The sequence below is a fragment of the Excalfactoria chinensis genome, chromosome 20 (assembly GCF_039878825.1).
Source record: "Excalfactoria chinensis isolate bCotChi1 chromosome 20, bCotChi1.hap2, whole genome shotgun sequence".
NCBI lineage: Eukaryota > Metazoa > Chordata > Aves > Galliformes > Phasianidae > Excalfactoria > Excalfactoria chinensis.
Genome location: NC_092844.1, coordinates 5,923,532 through 5,943,170, shown reverse-complemented (window position 1 = coordinate 5,943,170; position 19,639 = coordinate 5,923,532). Strand labels below are relative to the sequence as shown.

Sequence of the window (19,639 nt, the reverse complement as noted above, 5' to 3'; positions counted from 1 at the left end):
AAAACCTGCTCAGCTGCTCTGCAGGAAAAAAAAGCACAGAACTTAACAACTTCCTTGCCCTTTCTCTGCTCCCATAAATCAAAGTCATGTCCATCTCCTGACGTGGTATTTTAAGAACACAGGCTCACCAAAAACAATGCACGTGGCCCTTTCACCAGCACACCCAAACCAGGCACGGTGCAGAAGGACCATCCAAGCCTTCCCCATCTGCCCCACACAGCAGAGCAGGGAAACGGCAGCGTGAATCACAGCGTCCAACCTGGACCAACCGATGCAGGATCCCCACAGATGTGGGTTTCCTCCTTGCAGGCAGAAAATCTGGTGGCCACACTCTTCTGATTTTGAAAACTGAATGCAGACAAACCCCCCCACTGCCCTGCATTGCTGTGTTAAATAACCACCTTCTTCTACCTGCCTTCATCCAAACGCACTTATTAAAAGCACACAACTCTTAATCTGTTGACAAAGCCCACTGGTCACACCATCACCCTGCGGGCTGCGCTGCAGCCGTTCCATTGTGCTCCATGTGCGCTGTTATACTTCAGGTCAGAGGAAGATTTCAGCCTGTGACTTTGGCAGTCCCAGCAGGAGGCGGCCTCGGCTGCTGCGCTCCCAGCACATGGGGACGGAGGAGGCTGTGGGATGAGGCTGTGATGCTGGAGCTCCTACACAGCACGGGCAGGGACAGAGCACAGAGCAAATGGGAGAGATGGGAAACACCGACGCACGACCGCCCTGCAGATTTTTACTACGGAGAGTACGCTAACCCAGCGTGCGGTGACTGAGGCTTGCCAGATGTACCGAGCTATTTATAACAAAGCACTTACATAATTAGAGCCTGACAACTTACCAGCCTAGATATCAGATACTTTATTTATCCAGACAAACCCATATGAACACACCATCTTAAAATGGTAGGAATTTGGCAAACGTTGCACCAAACACTGCACTCACCGGCTACACGTCGCCAAGTTGGGACGCTGGGGCCAGTTCTGCACAGATGATGACAAAGCTCACACAGCCACACGGTCAGATTGCAGCGCACTAAGGCAGCACAGAAATCCCACCGGGGGAAGCTGAGGTCAGCTCTCATGTGGCCATGGCAGCAGAACACCGCGCTCTGCTTCCCTGTGCCTTACTGAGCACCTGCAGACACCTGAGCTCAGCCCAGGGCAGCGCAGCGCTCCCATCCCCTCTGCACTCAGCAGCTGTCAGCCTGAAAGACCCTGATTTCCATTGATCTGGGTGATGTGTATGACATGGCCATGGAGCTGCTGCCCCTGCCTTTGCCACCAGAGCTGACACGAGCACCTGCTTGGCACCTGAGCCTTCTGCCTACACTCACTTCTGGTTCCCCTGCAGCCAAAGTGTTGCACGTTACAGAGGGATGAGCTGCCCTCACCAGCTCAGTGCTCTGCTGCCTCACACAGCACACAGCCCCACTGCAGCTCCACGCTCCTCCCTGCAGGCAGTGCCCGCACTGTGCAGTGATGTTCCAGGATGTAAGCCTGACTATTTGCTCCTCACAGACACACATCTCAGCACCAACCGTAGCACAGTGCAGCTGAACTTCTGACCCGACAAACTACAAAGCAAATCTCCATCTTGGAGCAGCAGAGCAAGCTGGGCCTTCTCACCTCTCTCATAGCACCACCAATGGAGTTCACGTCTCCTAACACAAGCTGCAGCTACAGAACACAACCTGGGTTTTATGTGCTGATTTGCAAGCATGCAAATAATACATGTGGTTATTCCATATGTGCATATGCACTCCGGGACACCTCACAGCGCTGCACCGATGGGAAGCTCTGCACAATGCACTGCATGCAGCGACTGCAAAGGGCCCAGCGGGATCCTTCCCCTGCACAACAGCCACCAGCCCACACCGCAGCCTGCAGTGGGCACGTGGAAGTGCCTCCCAGCCAGGAAACATCACTGCCTACAGCACAACGCTCCCAACGCCTCAGATGGCCGATAAGGCCTTGTTTAAACAAAGGAACGCTTTTGCTTTATTATAAACGCTGCCATGGATTAAAGACTTGGATGCTACGGCAAAGCAAGTTAAACATTTACTTTCTATTAAAACAGCTAAATGAGAAGATTAAAAACTGTTTTACATTTAGCAGAAAGGCAATGTCAAACCGGTACGGCAGCAGCTTAACTGCAGTTAAAGCCGAGCAGTTCTGATGTTCGGAGGCATTCAGTTTCGGGAAGGAGGGATTTCTTAAAATTACCAGAAAGAGGAAAAAAAAAATACACGGATGTTTGAGTCTTTCCATTGTGCCTCCCACAGACCTGCGTCCAGAGCCCTTCTGTGCCAGCTTAAGAGGCTTCCTTCAGAAGACAGCTCTTGCCCCAGATCTCCTGGTCCTCCTCCCATGGAGCGCTCTGTTCGGCACGCTGCACGCTTGAGCTCTGTTTGTTTTCCATTTGTGGCAGCAGGAGGAACAGACCCCGTAGGACACACAAAGGTCTTCCTTTGCCTGCAGCCTTGCCAGGATCCCTCTGTGAAGCAGAAATCTAATTCTACAAAACCAAAACCCAGCTCTACCTGCAGTAACACATACGGGTAAACCGAGGGGAACCGGCCCGTGACCCCACACCTGCAACACAGCACAGCTCAGACACGGCCAGCACCATCCCCTGCATCACCCACTGCATCATCTTCATGGTGACATCACATCAACCAACTGCACTGTGCACCTTACGGGTGTGCCAAAAACCCACCGTAACACAGAGCATCTCAGCTAAGGAATACAGTCTTCCATCCAAAAACATGACATCTCCACATCTCATACAGAAGCCTGTGCAGTGATATGAACAAGGCCAACATCAACAGGAACGTCTCCCAGATCTAGACTAGGTCCAAGTAATAATCACTGTAATTAGCACCTCATTCATATAATTACCTGTAGACCCCATAATATTTTACAAAGGAGGTAATTACCCACATTTTACAGCTGAGGAAACAGATACAGCGCAGGTGAATGAGTTAAAAGAAATCATCAGTGAATCTGTGGCACAGCCAGAGATTGCAATTAGCCTCATCCCCAGCCAAGGCTCTCCTCCCAGTAATCCATGCTGAATTCACTTCTGTCTCATGGGAAGGAATCCAGAGAAAACAAAAACAAACTGGAACTTTCAATGTCTGGAAGAGCTGAAAAGCAGATAAGCCAAACCTAAAGGAGAAATAAAGCCACATTTTTATCGGTCCACATTTCTTCACCCAAGGCGAGCAGCTAAGAGCAAAGGAAAGGCAAGGAATCCTAGTGCTAGCACATAGAGAAAGCAGAATACAGCACCTGAGTGGTATAGACCTGCTATTTCTGTCAGCAGTGTGAAAACAGAAGCACAGAACCGAGTTGTGGAAGGCTGCCCAATAGGAACTGGCTTCCCAATTCAGTGATCAAAGACCTTAATGCATTTTGAGGATTTGAAGATGAAAGCAATAGCAGTAATTAAATTATTTCATTGCTTTTCAGGACGATATATAGGCAGAGCAGTGACAGCTGGGGAGCTCACAGCTGCGTCCTCATCCAGAGGTTGTCCCCAGGCACGACAGCAGACAGCTCCCCATCCAACAGTCCGTGTGGACACAGATCCCCACGTGTTTCCTCAGACACTTCTTTAATCCACCCCGTGTGCTCCTTCACACTGCACGCTTGGATGGGTTTTATTATTAATAGGAAGAACCAACAATGTTTGCTTGTGTTGACTGATACATCTGTTTTTCAAAGTAGTCCAGACTGAAGTGAGCAATTTGTCTGTTGCCTATGTATATTTTATTAAACGAACAGCACAGCCACATGACTGATCCCCAAGTACGTCTATTAGATGGAATAAAAGAGATGAGGTTAATTCGACTCCGGCTGCATTACCTGAAATGCAAGACACGTGGTGTTCTAAATCTAGGAAATGTGCAAAGTATTTCATTTCAGCCATTTAGCCTTACGTTAAAGCCAGCATCTAAAAGCATCCAGCAAGAGAAAATATTGCATCAACTTCAATATTAAGAGTTGTTTCAGGAGTGGATATTATCAATATTTTAGTTTTGAATAGCAGAAAAACCTCGTAAACAGAAACAGTTCTTTCAATGGAGTATTCTCCCAACATTTAAGTACGTCTCTCTTGACAGTGCTTTTGGCTTTACCAACGCTCTGTAGCATTTATGCAGTTCTTTGATCAAGTATTTGATTAAAACGTGGTTTATTTCCTACTTGGAGCAAAGCCACATTCAGGAAAATGAATCAGGTTCTGTAATCTTAGGATATAAAGGGGTAAACGCTGATGTGATTTACTGCCATCCACCAACAGCAGAGTGGAAACCTGAGAAAAGAATTCAGGTTAGGGTAAATGCTAAAGCTCGTTCTGCTAACGTAGTAGCTTTGCTCACTGATGTTTACTGCTGTTTACACACAAAACCGAAAGTAATTCTTACAGCTGAATTTTGAACGCTGGTATCAGCACCGAACCAAATGCTGCAGTACATCACCACCACCTCTGCTGCATCACTGCTCTGCTCTGGCTGTCTCCACGGCCCAGGAATGCTCACTTAAAAGAGCTACTTTTGGAGAGGTCTAAAGGGAACAGTCTTTGAAGCATTGCAATGCAGGCTTCCCAGGTTGTATCCGTTATGCCACACAAATAGCAACAGACTGAAATGCACCATTAGCACAGCAAACAGCAATGGCAGAATGACTGCACACCTAACAACGGCTGGAAACATAATAAAGGCACCATCCTGGTGCACCAGGACTGACGGACTCAGCCATTTGGCAGCTCCAAGGAGTGCTTACCTGACGGGAGTCACGGCAGGATGACAGTGCTGGTCCTCAACATACCGAGCCCGTTCCCTTCCAACACCACCTCTTTAGATCACTGACCCCAGTGCCCAGCATCACACCTTTTTATTTCCTGGTTTGTTGCCCCTTGCTGTTCCCACTACCAGGACACAGCCAAAGCCGCACAGCACAGCAAGGTTCCCTTTGGTTGCCCAATGCTAACTAAAGGTTCTTAACAATGGCTTCCCAGAAAGTCACAGCATTCAAGTCTAAGTGCTGCTGATATAAAACACACATTATGGGGAACAGTCCTCAAGGAGTCGTTTGGGACAAAACAAGGATTTTTTCCCAGTGAGCTTTAAAAACAGCACTCTGTTCTGGAGACATGAGGAGCAGCTCGAGGTGATTCTGGAGAATAAAGCTGTGAGGCTGACAGCAGTGCTTGCTCACAGTGAAGGCCAAAGCTCAGCCAGGTGGGGAAGCACAGTGGAAGCACTGCCTGTGTGCCCGGATGGATGGCTCCGGGTCTGCAGAACGGCTACAGTCGTGTCTGGAGCAGGACAGGAAAGCAGAAACAACTCCAACACTTCAAGTAGTGACCGGGGTGCCATCTTCCTCCTTGGGTCCAACCATGGGCCAAAAAGGATCACGTACATCAGCACGGAGGAAGTACTCAAAAACAGAGTTCAGAGAGTGCCCACAAGTGCCACATCACTGTAGTAAGACTGGGACTGGCTGCATTCCTTCCTCTGGCCCAGCTTCCAGCTCTTGCACACACGGTGCAGCCAGAGTGAGGCCGGCAGTGCAGTCCCAGTGATCCCAGCTCAGCAGTGCATGCAGGAAGGCACAGCCAGAGCAGTGACTCCAGGGGCTGAGGTGATGGGCAGCAAACCTCTGCTGAAAGGAGCTGACTTCATTCATTCTCACTCCTGAGTCAAGAAGCTGCAGTGGTTGTGGTGCTCCTCCAACACCAACACGATGCTTCCTACAGCCTCTACCATGGGGCAAACAGCAGCAAAAGGGTTCTCCAATGTGCTTCGGGTCCCCCAACAGTGAGCAGATGCCAGCAGCAGCCATGTGAGGTCCTCTCAGATCTCCTGTTAATGGTTCCCTACAGGTCAAACTTTAATTCGTGGTTCTAATGAAAGATATAAACTTTTATAAGCAGCAACAAGGCTCAGAGAAGACCTAAATCCATTTCAGCACTCATTTAGCAACTTCAGCTGTGTGCAATTAAAACTTCAGCATTCAATGTTAGGGAATGAAATAACGAGACACTTAAAAAACTATCTGTGCTTCAGCGGGGCCACACTCAGTGGATTCCTTATTGTCCTTTATGAGACAGACACAGAAGCTGTGCCCCACGTCCCACATGCAGGATCCCTCCATCACAACGATGGAACAAATGGCTGCTATGCTTTGGGGGTCCCCACACAGCACCGCCTCCGGGAGCCCACCTGGGCCTGCTGACCTCACAGCACTGCTGACTTCCCTGCTGCCCACCACAGTGCAGAAATAACAGCAAACTGGGCTTTGATTGACATTTTCATTTCCCAGTGACGGCCCCGAATGCCTTTATTAGAACAGCTACTGGCTTTGAGCTGAGCGGTATGAACAGTCTTCGGGACATGGAACAAAACTGCAACAACGACAAATACTTTTTATTCCAAAGGGAATCTGAAACGCTCCCGGGTTTGCTGTGAGCTGCCAAAAGTTGACCAGCGAAGGAAAAAAAAACACAGCAAGCATCACATATGTGTTATGGACCCAAAGAAACGTAGAGAAATGCAAATTCAAACCAAAGATGTACAGAAATGACAAAGCAAATTAGGTAAAGTCTTGGGAGAACACAATCAAAAGCCATGTTCTATACAGGGAATGCACAGCGTTCAACTCAGAAAAGCAAAAACCAAGGAGTGCAAACTTTATTTCTTCTTATAACAACTGAAACAGTTTTTATTTGAGAAAAGCCAACAACACACCTTCAACAGGAGGAAAGACAGACCCGGGAAGTCAAAGAGCACCACAGTTTAAAACGATGAAACGTTACAGCTTGCACAGCAAAATTAAAAGTGAAATGAAATAAAAAAATGAAATGGTTACCAAAGTAATGCAGGTCAGGGGATCAAAGGTGAAGGGTCACACATTATTAAAAAGAAATCCAAAAGGACGTCTGCATCAAGATCTCTGCAAAACAAAGGAGCTCCAGTAAGTCAAACTGATACCTTCCATGGGATCAAATCACATGTTGAAATTCACACACAACACAGAGCTGCCCCAGCGGACATCAGCCTGCCCGCAACCGCTGCTGGGGCCTGACTGCTGCACCAAGGTGCTCCCAGAGCACGGGATGAAGCCCAGCAGTGCCGAGCCAGCCCAGCACGGTGCACACAGCTGTGCTGGAAGTGAGCAGCACCCACCGGGACAGCTATTTCCAACAGCTCCCCTCCTTCAGAGTTAAAATAACCCACGATGCCCCTTTTCTTTCCCGATTAACATTCTGATTTTTCTCTCGTAATCCTGCAGTATTTGAGCATGAAAGCAGACAAACGTCGGGGCGGTTATAAGCAGTGCACCAAGGAGTCCCTGCCAGCTTGGGGGGCTGTGTGCCCCTGTCCTGGCCCAGGCTCAGCCCCACAGCACACATTGGTACAGAGTGCTTCCCAACAGCCCACGGCCAGATACCAAATCAGAAGTAAAACCTTCACGATAAAACGCTGACAAGGAGCGCTGCTAAAAGCACAGTGAGGAAAGAAAGAAACAAACAAAATCCAGACATTTTTGGGAACCAACCAGCCGGGCTTCCCCGCCTTATGCTACCCTCACACCACGGCTCTGTGCTTCACGGCAGCCTTGTCTTGGAGGACAAATCAGGAACAGCTCAACTCAGAAATAACAACAAAGACATGGGTTTCCAATGACTCAGCAGGCAGTGAGAGCCAGGAGGCGTGAGCTCAAACCCTACCAGCAGAAGTTCATCTAAGATAGATAAAGTAAAGATAGCCACCACACCAAGGCCACGGGCACAGCGGTGGGTGAGCGCCTGGGAGTCCCCAAGCGGCTCTGACAGCCACAGCATCGTTCATGAAAGGCTGGAAAAAGCTGTCTGAGATCACAGGCATGAAGCATCTTCCCGGAGCTTTATGCTAAATAGGCTTTTTTCCCCCCATTCACATTATCTGTCTCCAAAATCCAACACCAGACACACACTCCCTGCCCTCACGGCCGTGTTTGCCCACAAGCAGTGCCAGCAGCTCAGCCCAAAGCCTTCCTTTCTTCAGCCTCCCCTCACTGTAAGTGATACCCCCCCTCCCTCCAGGTGCTGTGCTGCCCGCAGTGCCCCCACGGTCTCTCCTGGTGCCCAAAACAAGCTTCATTTCCACCCAGTCTTTCCAAACCCCATCCCGGTGTGAAATCTGCTTTTACCGGGGCTGACTTTCCCCCAGTGTCTGGCTCTGCTTTTTCTCCTGGATTTTTCTCTTCTAAATGAAACAGTTACCCCTGAAAGTACCGAACGTGAGATGGGAAAGACAGGATTTCAATCACTTACAAAATGTAATATCCTCCGTTTCCATTCAGTTGACAAGTGAACCAATTCATTTGTGTTTATACACGCAGTCCCTGGCAAAGAGACATTTAAATTGACTTTGTAAATTGACTTTGTTACAACACTTTCCTCGCAAGGCGCAGTTCTGAGTGCAGTGCAGGGATATCACTCAGTGCTGGGCAGGCTGGGGACCCATCGTGCCACGCAGCAGCACCCACACAAACACCTCCCAAGCTCTTAAAGCAAAGCACTGTCCTGTCCGAGGAATGGTTGCTCGTAACACACAGCCCTGACTTTTCACTCACCCTGTGCAGGATTCTGTGCTTTTTGACAGCACCTTTCAGAGCAATCCCTGCACCATCAAGGAGTAACAACTGCAGGATGCAAGTCAGGAGCAGCAGACAACAGAGAATCCGGAACTGATGGGCAAATTGAAAGCCACCCATGACGACTAATCAGCTTTGCATTTGTATGAATTTCTAGGTGGGGGCTGGAACAAGTATTTTTGCTTTTTGAGCTTTCTGTGCTGGATTCATCCTTGATAGGTTGGTTCCCATCTTCAAAAGAATGGGCTGGGCTTTTTTGCATTTTATCTGGCAACAACTACAATGAGCCCAAGCTTTTAAGAATGCCGGGCTGAGTGACAGACCCAAATCCTATAATAAGGAATCTCTTCAGTGGACAAAATGAACAGCCACGCTTTGCCGGTCAGTTCCCATCTGGACAAAAGGTGCTATTTTCAGTCGCACATTCTCCCTTTCGCCTTATTTCCCCCAACAAACAGCTCATGCTGTTGTTTGGTTGTGCTCACATCGCTGTCTCCCAACAGCACATCTCCAGGCCATGCCTCGTGGCTGGGCACATCTCTGGATATGGGCAGGGCACAGAGGCAGCCAAACCAACACAGGTGGTGTGAGCCGAGCCCAGAGCAGGAACATACCCACACATCAGGCATCAGTAAACCACACTGAAGAGGTAGGGAGCTGTTTTAAATGCAAAGAAAGCTTCCTGTAATTCCTGCAGCCTTCCTGGGCAAACAGCTGGATCCTCAGAAACATCCTCCTTCCTCCCTGCAGCTTCTAGAAGCTTTATTGCCCTGATATGAAAAGGCTTGCACCTACCCTACCAACAGATATGTATTTTTGAAAGAAGCTTTAATGCTCAGACACGAGTGTCCCCATAGATCTAAAACAGAGTCATCTTAAATGGTTTCAGGCGCCTCTGCCAACATGGGAAGCCCTTAAAATAGTCTTTAAAGGGAGAACCCTCATGCCTGGAAGGCAGCTTTCCCTTTTTGCTCTGCAGAAACAGACATCACAGCGGAAGGACCACGGCTGAGCCGGGGCTGCCGAGCTGCCCTCCACGCGTGGCACCTCCTGCAGGGCTGCAGTTACGTGCTTCCCTCACAGCACAGAGAACAGAAACAGGTGCACAGTCTGATCTCACGCTAGAATGGCATTGGCTTGAGCTGGAATAAGCTCAACCTAATTTAGACTTTGTTTTTCCTTTAGTTATCAACTAATGCAAGGAAGCCAGGCTCACTTGGAATAAAAACAGGAGGGCACCAACACGCTTCCATCCATTTGCTTTGCTTTACAGGACTCGGTTTGGTAGCGGGACTCCAAGATGCAAATGGCACAGAACTGCAAAATCAGCCATTCCTGAAGACTTAATGTCCACTTACAAGGCTGGCTCCAGCAGCTCACAAAAGGGAAGGGAAGGGACGGCAGCTCTTCCCCAGAGGAAGCCAAAGGCTCTTTCTCCACCAGCGGTACTGCAGGTATGAATGGGCTCCCGTTGCAATTGCCAGGAATGATCACCTTTCAGCTCTGCTCAATCACGGAGCCTGCACACAACATTCGCTAATTATGTAAACACAACTGAGAAACTGCAAAAGCAAAGCCAGTAGCACATTGCCTGCTTTGTACATTAGGCAAAGCACAGAATTTCATTAATTTCACAAAATAAACCCATAATGAAGTGTTTCTGTTAAACACATTTCCATCTCTTTCACTGTTCAGCTTCAAACCACCACGACGCGCGCAGCAAAGCACGACAGCACATCAGCTACCCAGCAAAGCCTGAAAGCAACAGGTGTTCTATGGGAGAACGAGAGAACGTGCAGGAGTGTTGATTCTAAAGCGCACCTTGAAGCCTTCAAAAAGGACCCAAGGAAGCTGCACATCGCTGCTCCGGCAGCACAGACAGCAGCGACCAGCGCCCGCTGCCACCTCCTGGGGGCTGAGCAGCGGGGTGTCCCCCCCCAACCCTCCCTATGGGCTCACAGCTACCAGCCAGCCCAGCCAGCTGCGTCCCTTATGGCCCTCAGGCAACTCCCAATGCCTTCTACACCTCTGAAGAGATGGGAAATACCTCAATGTCAACTGGAAAAGAAGAATGTCACCATCCTGCAAGCAAAGCAAAAACGCAAGACACAACCGGAGACATAAATGGGTGTGCAACTGAAGTGCACAAACACGGCGCTGCACGTTCACTTCCCACAGCAACAACAGGCAGACTCAGCAGGGGAAAAGCAGAACGCTGCTCTTAAGGGCCGAAACAAATGCAAGCAAAATGGAGCTGCAGCAAGCACTGCCACGGCAGGAACACGGAGGTGCCACAGCACAAGAGTTACGCTCAGTCACAGCTCTGCTCTTCTTCACACGTTAAAGAATCACTGCACTAAAGGATGCTCAAATCGAGTTTTGCAACTGCTCTTGTTCGCACATTATCACGCAATAACTAAGTATGAAACTTATATAAAACTAAATGAAGAAACTGATCTTAAATATTCTATAGGAAAACTTGCCATTCCTTGCTTGACCCCTCAAGCCAACCCTACACACACCTGGCAGTCCCAGCACCACGCTGTGGATCACGGCAGCTCAGAGAACATAAACACAGGATGTGGCCGGAAACAAAAGCGCTAAGTAATATTTTACATTTTGGGTGTTTAACTTTTTCGTCTCCCTTTTACTGTGTCATTAAGTGTTTACGAGGATGATTAATGGCTGCGGCTGCCAACCCCATTAATGAATGGCATCTCCGCTCAGAACTGCAATCCGTGCTTGGCAGGCACAGCACGAAGGCAAGGTTACACCAACAGCCCCAGCCCCACACCTATCTGTGCCATGGAGACAGCACAGCGGCGGGGGAAGCTCCCGGTGCCTCCATAATCTGATCATTCTACACCAAGAAGCTGGATGAATTTCCTGCAGACAACATTTCTCGCTGCCTAAAGCGATTACCAGCTAATGAGCCTGCGACCTCCACTGCCTCCATTAGGGGACAAAGCACAGACAAGAGCCAGCACCACGCAGCCCTGCAGCCCCGCAGCCAGCACCACGCAGCCCTGCAGCCAGCACCACGCAGCCCTGCAGCCCCGCAGCCAGCACCACGCAGCCCTGCAGCCCCGCAGCCAGCACCATGCAGCCCTGCAGCCCACACCATGCAGCCCTGCAGCCCACATGGGGAAGGCCCACTCCTCCACTGGCACCAGTGCTGTGCAGCAGCTCCCAGCAGGCCATGACCAGAACCCAAGTGCTGCACTCACAAGCAGTTGGACCTGCAGAATTTTCTGGCAATTAACTAATGCGTCCTCGTGTGAGGCATCACGTGAAGATCCCTTTCTATTCCCCCGAGCAAAATAAATAGAAGCTCACAACTTCCACAGGCATCTCAAAAAATCTCTATCTATAATTAAATGGCTTGGCTAGACTGACGATTGTGCATCACGGGGAAAAGAACTAAATTGGAAGGAACACTTCCTTCTCTGTGAATAGAAAAACACCGTGAACTTGATTTAAGAAGAGATGACATTTCAATATGGAAACATATTTCCATCAAACATTTCAGTTAAAACTGCATAATTGGACTCACAGCAAACATCTCCAGAACGCCTTCGAAGTGTTAAGTGGCTGTAAATGCTCCGCTGCTCACCGCATTATTTGGCTAAGCATGAAGTCAGCCACAACTTACCCACTTCTCGGAGGATATTGTCCCTCCGCCCTAATTACCCAGCCCAGAGCAACACACCACCATTATCCTCAATCTACAGATGAAAGTGCTCAGAAAAAGTTATTTGCCTGCGTTCCCATGGTGATGCCCTGGTAGAGGAAAGAACAAACCCCAGCTGCTCCCTGACCTCTGCGCTGCACGTTTGCAGCATCTCATTTGCAGATGTAACAAAGCCATCATTGGCAGGTTAAGGTGCAACACGTGCCCTCTGCATCGCCCGCCTGAGCAGCGTGTTAAGGAACACAGCCTGTAATACAGGCCATGCTTAGAGTGCCTTGAAACATTTCCACACAACGCAGCACAACAGGCAGCTGGGAAGGAGCCCTGGCAGCCCCACAGCCCTGGGGCTCACTGAGCATTCAGCCAACGCTCCCAGACACACTTTGTCCTCATGTGGTCCCATGCACAGCCAGGAGTTGGACCTGATGGGCCCCAGAGGTCCCTCCCAACATGGGACACCCTATGATCCCATGAGACCCGCTATCTGGGACAGCCCTTGCAAGGGGCACCAGTGTTGAAATTAACACAAAGATCTCTAAGTACCATTTCTACTAAACAGCTTCTTCCTTCAGTATTTCAAAACCCGGGTCCTCCCCAGCACCCTGACAGCACCTGTGTGGTCAGATGGACGTCACGTTCCCTTAGGAACCAACCTTGAAACCTAGTCCAGCGTTATTATTTGGTTATACTCTATGAAAATTCTGCTTTAATAACATTGAGCAGATTTAAACTTCCAGGTGAGGGGGAACAAAATCTCTAAGCCATGCCGCCGTTCCCATATACCAAACACAAACCGCCCAAGACCTTCTGCAGGCCTGGAATCTGAATTCCGGTATAAAACGTCTGATTTCTCAAACTGCAGGCAACTTATTCCTCAGAATCCTGCCCTGCAGCACAGAACGCGCTGTCCCGGCTTTGTCGGGGTTTTTGTCTGTGTTTTTTTGTTTAGAAAAGCCTGCACACATTCCCAATAGCAAGGCAGCGCTGTCTGACACAGCACCTACACAGCCACTTATAGACAATGTTGAAGCACATCCCCAAGATGATACCAAATTTGACTCAGCCAAGTGACACACACAGGAGAAACGGGCTCCTGCTGTACCATTCATCAGCTTCCACTCTGCCTTCGAGTCGACTTTAAAGCTCGTTTTCAACATTTAACACATTCGATTCTTTAAACAATATGTTTCAACTGCATTCAGGTTCTGTATCATGTACCATGCTGTCAAAAAGCAACCCGGAAGGATAAAGAAGAGGGGACTGTTTAAGAACAGCCCTGTTAATTACCTCGTTAGTGTTCCAGCGGTGTCTCTCCTTCGGTAAACTTGAACATTTTGGTAGACATTCGAGCAGCTTCTTCGGTAAAAAGATTTTTACATGACTGCCATTGCTGTTCCCATGATCATCTGGAAAGAGGAGAACACGAGTGAGATGGACAGAGAAGGACCCGCGGTTTGTTAGGAGACCCCGACTACAACCTGCCTTGGAAATGCCCCACTGCAGCTGTCAGAGAGCAGCCATGTGCTGCCGTAAGAGTACGGCGTTCTGTTGGAATCCCAGCTGCATCCCAGAAAGAAAAGTACCATTTAATCCCGTATGGCTGCAAAGTTGAGGGCAACTGTATGGACTTGTGCACGAGCGTTTGTGTGTGTGTGTGTGTGTGTGTGTGTGTGTGTGTGTGTGTTTGTGTGTGTGTTTGTGCCTGTCTGTGCCTGTCTCAGCTCATTGTTTCCCTCAGAGAGCATTTTTTACAAGCAGTCGTAATGAACCATTACAGAAGCTGTGAGCACGGCGGTGTGACCTGCCAGCAAAGGCATAAACGCAGCCCACACTAGATGGGATTTGCAAGTAAATAACCGCAGAGCTCCTCTACCTGCTATAATTTTGTCGAGCTGCAGCAGAAATGCAACTCAAGGCCTATTAGTTCCTTTAAAACTCGAAGATGCACTGCGCCTGTTTAAAAACAGGTTACTTTTCTTTCCATGACAGCTCAGAAAGGAAACAGAGTTCCTCAAAACAAGAGGCAGAGGGATGGGAACCTTCCTGCCTCGCGATACCCAGCTGCCTCAATACCAGAAATACTGAAGAATACAAAACGATCCTTTTTTGCTACTGAAGATGCAGAACGAAGGTGCCTTAAAATCAAAGGCACCCAAAAACCCAAAGCCCCAACATCAGCCTGGCAGAGGTGAGCGCCAGCACTGGGATGTTTCTGCCGTGCCTCCCACAGCACCTGGGAATGGAAGCCCAGCAGGGAGCTGTGCACAGCCACAGCAGGGCAGCACAGCCGTGCTACAGCACAAGGGTCAGCAGTTCCTTTAAGCCTCCCCTCCTTCTCTTCCTCTGCTATTCTCACCCTTCTGGCACACCAGAATCTTCTGATTCGCATTTCACCCCACAAGATTAACTTACAGTAATTTCTCATTTGGAAATATGTAGGAAAAAAAAAAAAAAGAAAAAAAAAATCAACTTTTTCCTTTTATACATCTCATCATTTTTTGTCATTGAACAGATGCCAGCATCACGATAAAACTCCTTTCTAATGATGTACAGCACAGCAACTTGCCGTGACCTGTAGCCAACAAAAGAGAATCCAGGCAGCAATCATTTCAGAGCGCAGAGCAAGAGCACAACCCGGAGCTGAACACGCCCGGTATTTTTAGAGCTTGATTATACTCTTAGATGTGTCAAGTTCAACAATATACATGCTGTTAAATCAACTGCTCGTGCAAGCACAGCAGATGAGTTTACAAGATAAGCAGTGATGTGTATGATAAACGTGAGCTGGTCTCTAATTTACGAGCACCCCGTGTTCCAGCAGCGATGGGGGGGCAGCGCGTGGCCAGGTGGGGCTGAGCGCAGCAGCCTGGGATGGGGCCGTCCCATGGATGTCCCATGGATGTCCCACAGCTCAGCTCCCCACAGGTCCCAGCTCAGTCAGCAGCTGCTGAACGTTCCCGACTTTGTATCGTTTTCATTTCTCATTCAAAATAGCGCTTTGCACTCCAGTCAATTCATTAAGAAGGCAAAGTATTTTACATCACACATTATTGCTTTTATCAGCCAAACCACATCCCCAGTTACATCTCATCAGCTTATTTTCCATAGGCTCATTTTAATTGACATTAATTGTATTATTTCCCCTTACCTCCGTATCAGTCCAGTCCCGTATCATTCATCCCATTATTTTGCAAGGCTGGCAGACCTACAATTATTCAGCTCACTTTATTAACTTTCTCCCATCTCCCATTATCAATATTAATAATCCAGAAACTGCCTATGGAGGGATCCCTTAAAATGTTTTGGTATAAGTCCTCAGAACTCGCTGACTTCTGAATCCTGCTGTCAGTTCCTTTGCATTACAGCAGTGGAAGGTTCATCCTCTAATGCGACCGTCTTGCATGTGCCCCCTTCTCTGCATTTCATGATGACATTTCATCACTGCAAAACATACCCTACACCTACAACATCTGCCACCTCCCTCACCTCTGAGCCTGCCTGATAAAGAATCCTCAAGCTGCCTGGTCAGAAGGACGCACAGCAATCACACTGTGTGAAAGGATGCTAAATCCGACCATCCCTCAAACAGGTCTGACCTTGAAAAATGGCCAGCTGCTACAAGGACCAAGCAAGAGGGTGGATCACCCCTAGCGATGCATGCATACATACCTCACAAATTCCCTTTCTACCCAGTGGAATTAACTGGGATAACCCCAATCTGAAAATGGTTCTGTGTCCTCCTACTGTAATTTTGTGATCTGGACTTTGAATATAGAAATGTGCCACTTGGAAGCGCTGCTGATACAGCACATGAGGTGTAACACAACCACTGCCGGACGTTTTCTGCCAGGACTGGCACTAACCCTGCTTTGTCCAGCCCACATCTCCAAATGGAGGACTGCAGACAAAATGGCAAAGCTTGGCACAGAAGACAAGGGCTGTTCCCCCAGCTGTGCCCACCGCTGCTGGCTGACCTCACCCCTCCCAGGCCTTCCCTCCACTGTTCAGCTCCCTTCTTCGCAGAGGATTTTCACCAGAGGTCACAGAGGTGTCTGTGCCATTGCCACAGACCAGTTAGCAAGAGTTCCATTTCTCCAGGCATCACTTTGTTGCTCGGGTTCCTCACAACCCCCCCCAGTCCTTCCCACTGAAACATACAGATCGTAGGGAAGAGGAACAAAGAAGAAAAGCTCAAAACAAACCCATCCTCTCCAGTCAAGTCGGTGCACCCCCCATCACCCACATGCATCTGATGAAGCTGAAGAACAGAAATCACTGCAAGTCAGCACTCGTGTCTGACCTGCAGAGCAACCGGGACATTGCAGTGGGGACATCCCGCATTTGCTTAGGACTCAATTTTCCTCTGTAGATCAAAAAAATCCAAAGCAGCTGCAATTTCACAACACTTATTTGACTTCACGATGGAAATCAGGCCGGATTTGTACCCTGAGCTTTCATCCTACTACGATGTTTGCTATGGATGAAACTTACGGCATCGTGATCTGCAAAACCATCCCGTGTCAATACAAAGTGCTTCTGCAAGCAGAGCTGCACATGGAGGATCTGCCAGTGAAGCTCCATCGACGCGCCATTCCTTTCTTTTTTAGTGTAAAGTTGGCCACGGCTCAAGAATGCTTCCCAGCTCGGAAAATGACAGTAAAGCAGGTATGCAGGCTGCTCCATCTCAGTGCAAGGTACCTCGTTCTAATTCCACAGGAAAACCCAAAGCTTCAGCTCCATCAGCAGCGCTCAGCATTTCTCATTAGCAAACCAAAAACTCGTGTGAAATTAGGAAAGTAAAACTGTTATAAAGTTCATAGAAAGTTCCATATTAATTATAGCACATAAACCCTTCGTAACTTTATGGGTTTGTTCATGCTCCTTGAGCTTTATCCTCCCAGGGGATGCAACATGGGCCATAAAACTTTAACGCACGCAGCAGCAAATCACAGCGAGTCTCTGCTCTGCCCCCATCCCCCAAACAACCCCCTCTTCTTTTCTTAACTGCATCTTAAATTCCCTGTGACCCAGAAGGTGAATTTAGATCACCTAACTACCACACTCCGTCAACATAACACACCATTGGAGAACACAGAAATGGCTGAATGGGTGTGGATCGAACGCTGATTTGCAGACAGGTCCGTGCTGGATGTAAATATACAGAATCAGCCCATAAAATCACTAACAGAAGTTGTATAAAGTCGCTTTTATGAAGTAGTATCTTAGGGTGGCCATTGGGTAACCCACCCAACAGCAAGAGGCGTCTCAGCACTGCCAACAGGTGGTTCTCTGCAAACAGAGCTGCGAGGTTATTATTAGCTACTTAAATGAATGGGAGCTCAGGGTAAGCAAAGCACGCCGCTGCCAGGGGCTGCACTGTGCAGGTGGGACCACCCGGCCCCCCACAGGGCAGCACTGAGCACACCCCGACTTGTGCTGCACTGACCCCAGCCAAGGACGCCCCTCACTGCCTCCCACGGCTCATCCTCTTCTCACAAACCAAACCCAACCCTCCTCCAGCAACTTCCGAGCCTTCATTTTCTAACAGATTGGATACAAAGAAATGAGGCGAAACTGAAAGTTACCTGCATTCGGTCAGGAGAGATTGATGCAATTATTTCCCATTCTGCAGACGCGGATGCTGACACTGGCTGGGTCCATCTACCCTTTGCAAGTCGTGCTACATTGTTCCTACAAAAGCCCATCTGTGACTTCCCCTGGGTGGCAGCGAACAGAGCCCTGCTGGGTCTCCACACCAGACACAATGTATACACAATGTACACACAATGTATACACAATGTATACAGATCCCATTATTTTTCACTACTGACACTTTGAGTTCCCACATTTGGAAACATACTTGGCAGGAAAAAAACCAACAGCCGAACACCCTCAATGCTACAATGCGACAAGAGCAGAAGGGCACCGAGCCCTCCATCCCCATTGTAACAGCAGTGCCAGCCATCAGCCCCTGCTCCGCACTGCTGAGCCCCACTGCAGGGTAAGCACAGCCGCTGTGCCCCAGCTGAGCTGCACCACCAGCACTGCCGACAGCCCGAGGGCACAGGAAGCTACAGAAGCCACGAGACCCAAAGTGAGGGGAAAAGGCCAGCGGAGCCCAGCAAGGTGTGGAGCAGGAGGGCCAGCAAACACTGACGATGCACGAAGCTGGTGCCGCACTCCTCAGTGCCTCTCCCAGCCTCGTTTTACTCCACGCAAAGTTTTTTCCCCTGCAGATATTTGCACTGGATGGAAGCAGATGGGACACCAACAAGGAAGGGCACATTCCCAGCTCCTTCCTCCTCCTCATCTCCTTCTCCAGGCAGCCTTGGGACGGCCGCGAGTTTGGAAAGTCCAAAGGATGGCAGCGATGTGAACCTCCCACCTGCTCCTGAGACACATCCCAATAACATTTGGTGCAACCTCACTTTTACGTAACACTCCCATAGTTGAGACAGAACACGAATCCCAAGCTACAACATCTACAGGAAACCTTCCCCAGCAGCTGGAAAATAGCAAAGCAACCAAAGAACCACATAAAAGTCCTTGTGGAAACCATTAAAAACGAGGTGTAGAACTAGGCTACAAACCAAGATCGGCTGCTTAACAATAAAATAGAGAATGTCTGGGCTCTAAAAGGTGTCGCCTGCCAAACCACGGCGGGGTTCACAGCTCCCCAAACCGTTACTGGAAACACAACGAGCACGGCTGAAATGCTGCTCTTCAATCACACCTCGCTGCTGCCTGTCCAACTCCTGGCAGGCACTGAGGGATGAGCGGCTCCCATCTCAGCCCCCTGGGATCACCGTGGGATGGGCTGAGCCCACCCTGCTGTGTTGTGCTCTGCATGGAGCAGTGCCGGCCTGCCACTACAGGCCCAGAGCCCAGCAGCACCACGGGGCCAACCCCGCGGCTGCAACACGACCTTGATGAGGAACACAATGAAAACAGCCCTATATAACAGGAAACAAAATGCAGCCCGGGATGTGCTTTGGTGACCACCAGAACTGAAACTTTACTATTGAAACAACAAAGCCAAGATAAAAACCGACTCACTCCTGACATAGGCCAGCATTAACCAGCCGCCTTCACTCCTTCAGCAGTTATCGTTCACATCAACGCAAATGAGGAGAGAACGGAGCCCAGCGTTTTCCAGACCACAGGAAAGATGGAACTAATGAATTTGGGAGCATCAAAGAGATGAATAAAAGATGAAGCCGACGACAGGCTCCTCATCGCCGCCACTACTTATAACGTACATCTGTGTGCAGCGCTGAGGTGTCACCACGTGGGA

General features: G+C 49.1%; 1 protein-coding gene across 8 annotated transcripts in view; it reads right to left on the bottom strand.

The window, feature by feature from the left end:
* Nucleotides 1–19,639, bottom strand: part of CAMTA1 (calmodulin binding transcription activator 1) — a 266,410-nt gene that overhangs the window by 155,814 nt on the left and 90,957 nt on the right. For 6 of the 8 annotated variants that reach the window (XM_072354281.1, XM_072354279.1, XM_072354284.1 and 3 more), the window contains one exon: nucleotides 13,633–13,751. In XM_072354281.1, coding sequence (XP_072210382.1) covers nucleotides 13,633–13,751 — 119 coding nt within the window. Of the gene's footprint in view, nucleotides 1–13,632; nucleotides 13,828–19,639 lie in introns of all 8 variants that reach the window. The other 2 variants (XM_072354282.1, XM_072354283.1) reach the window with 1 other exon arrangement.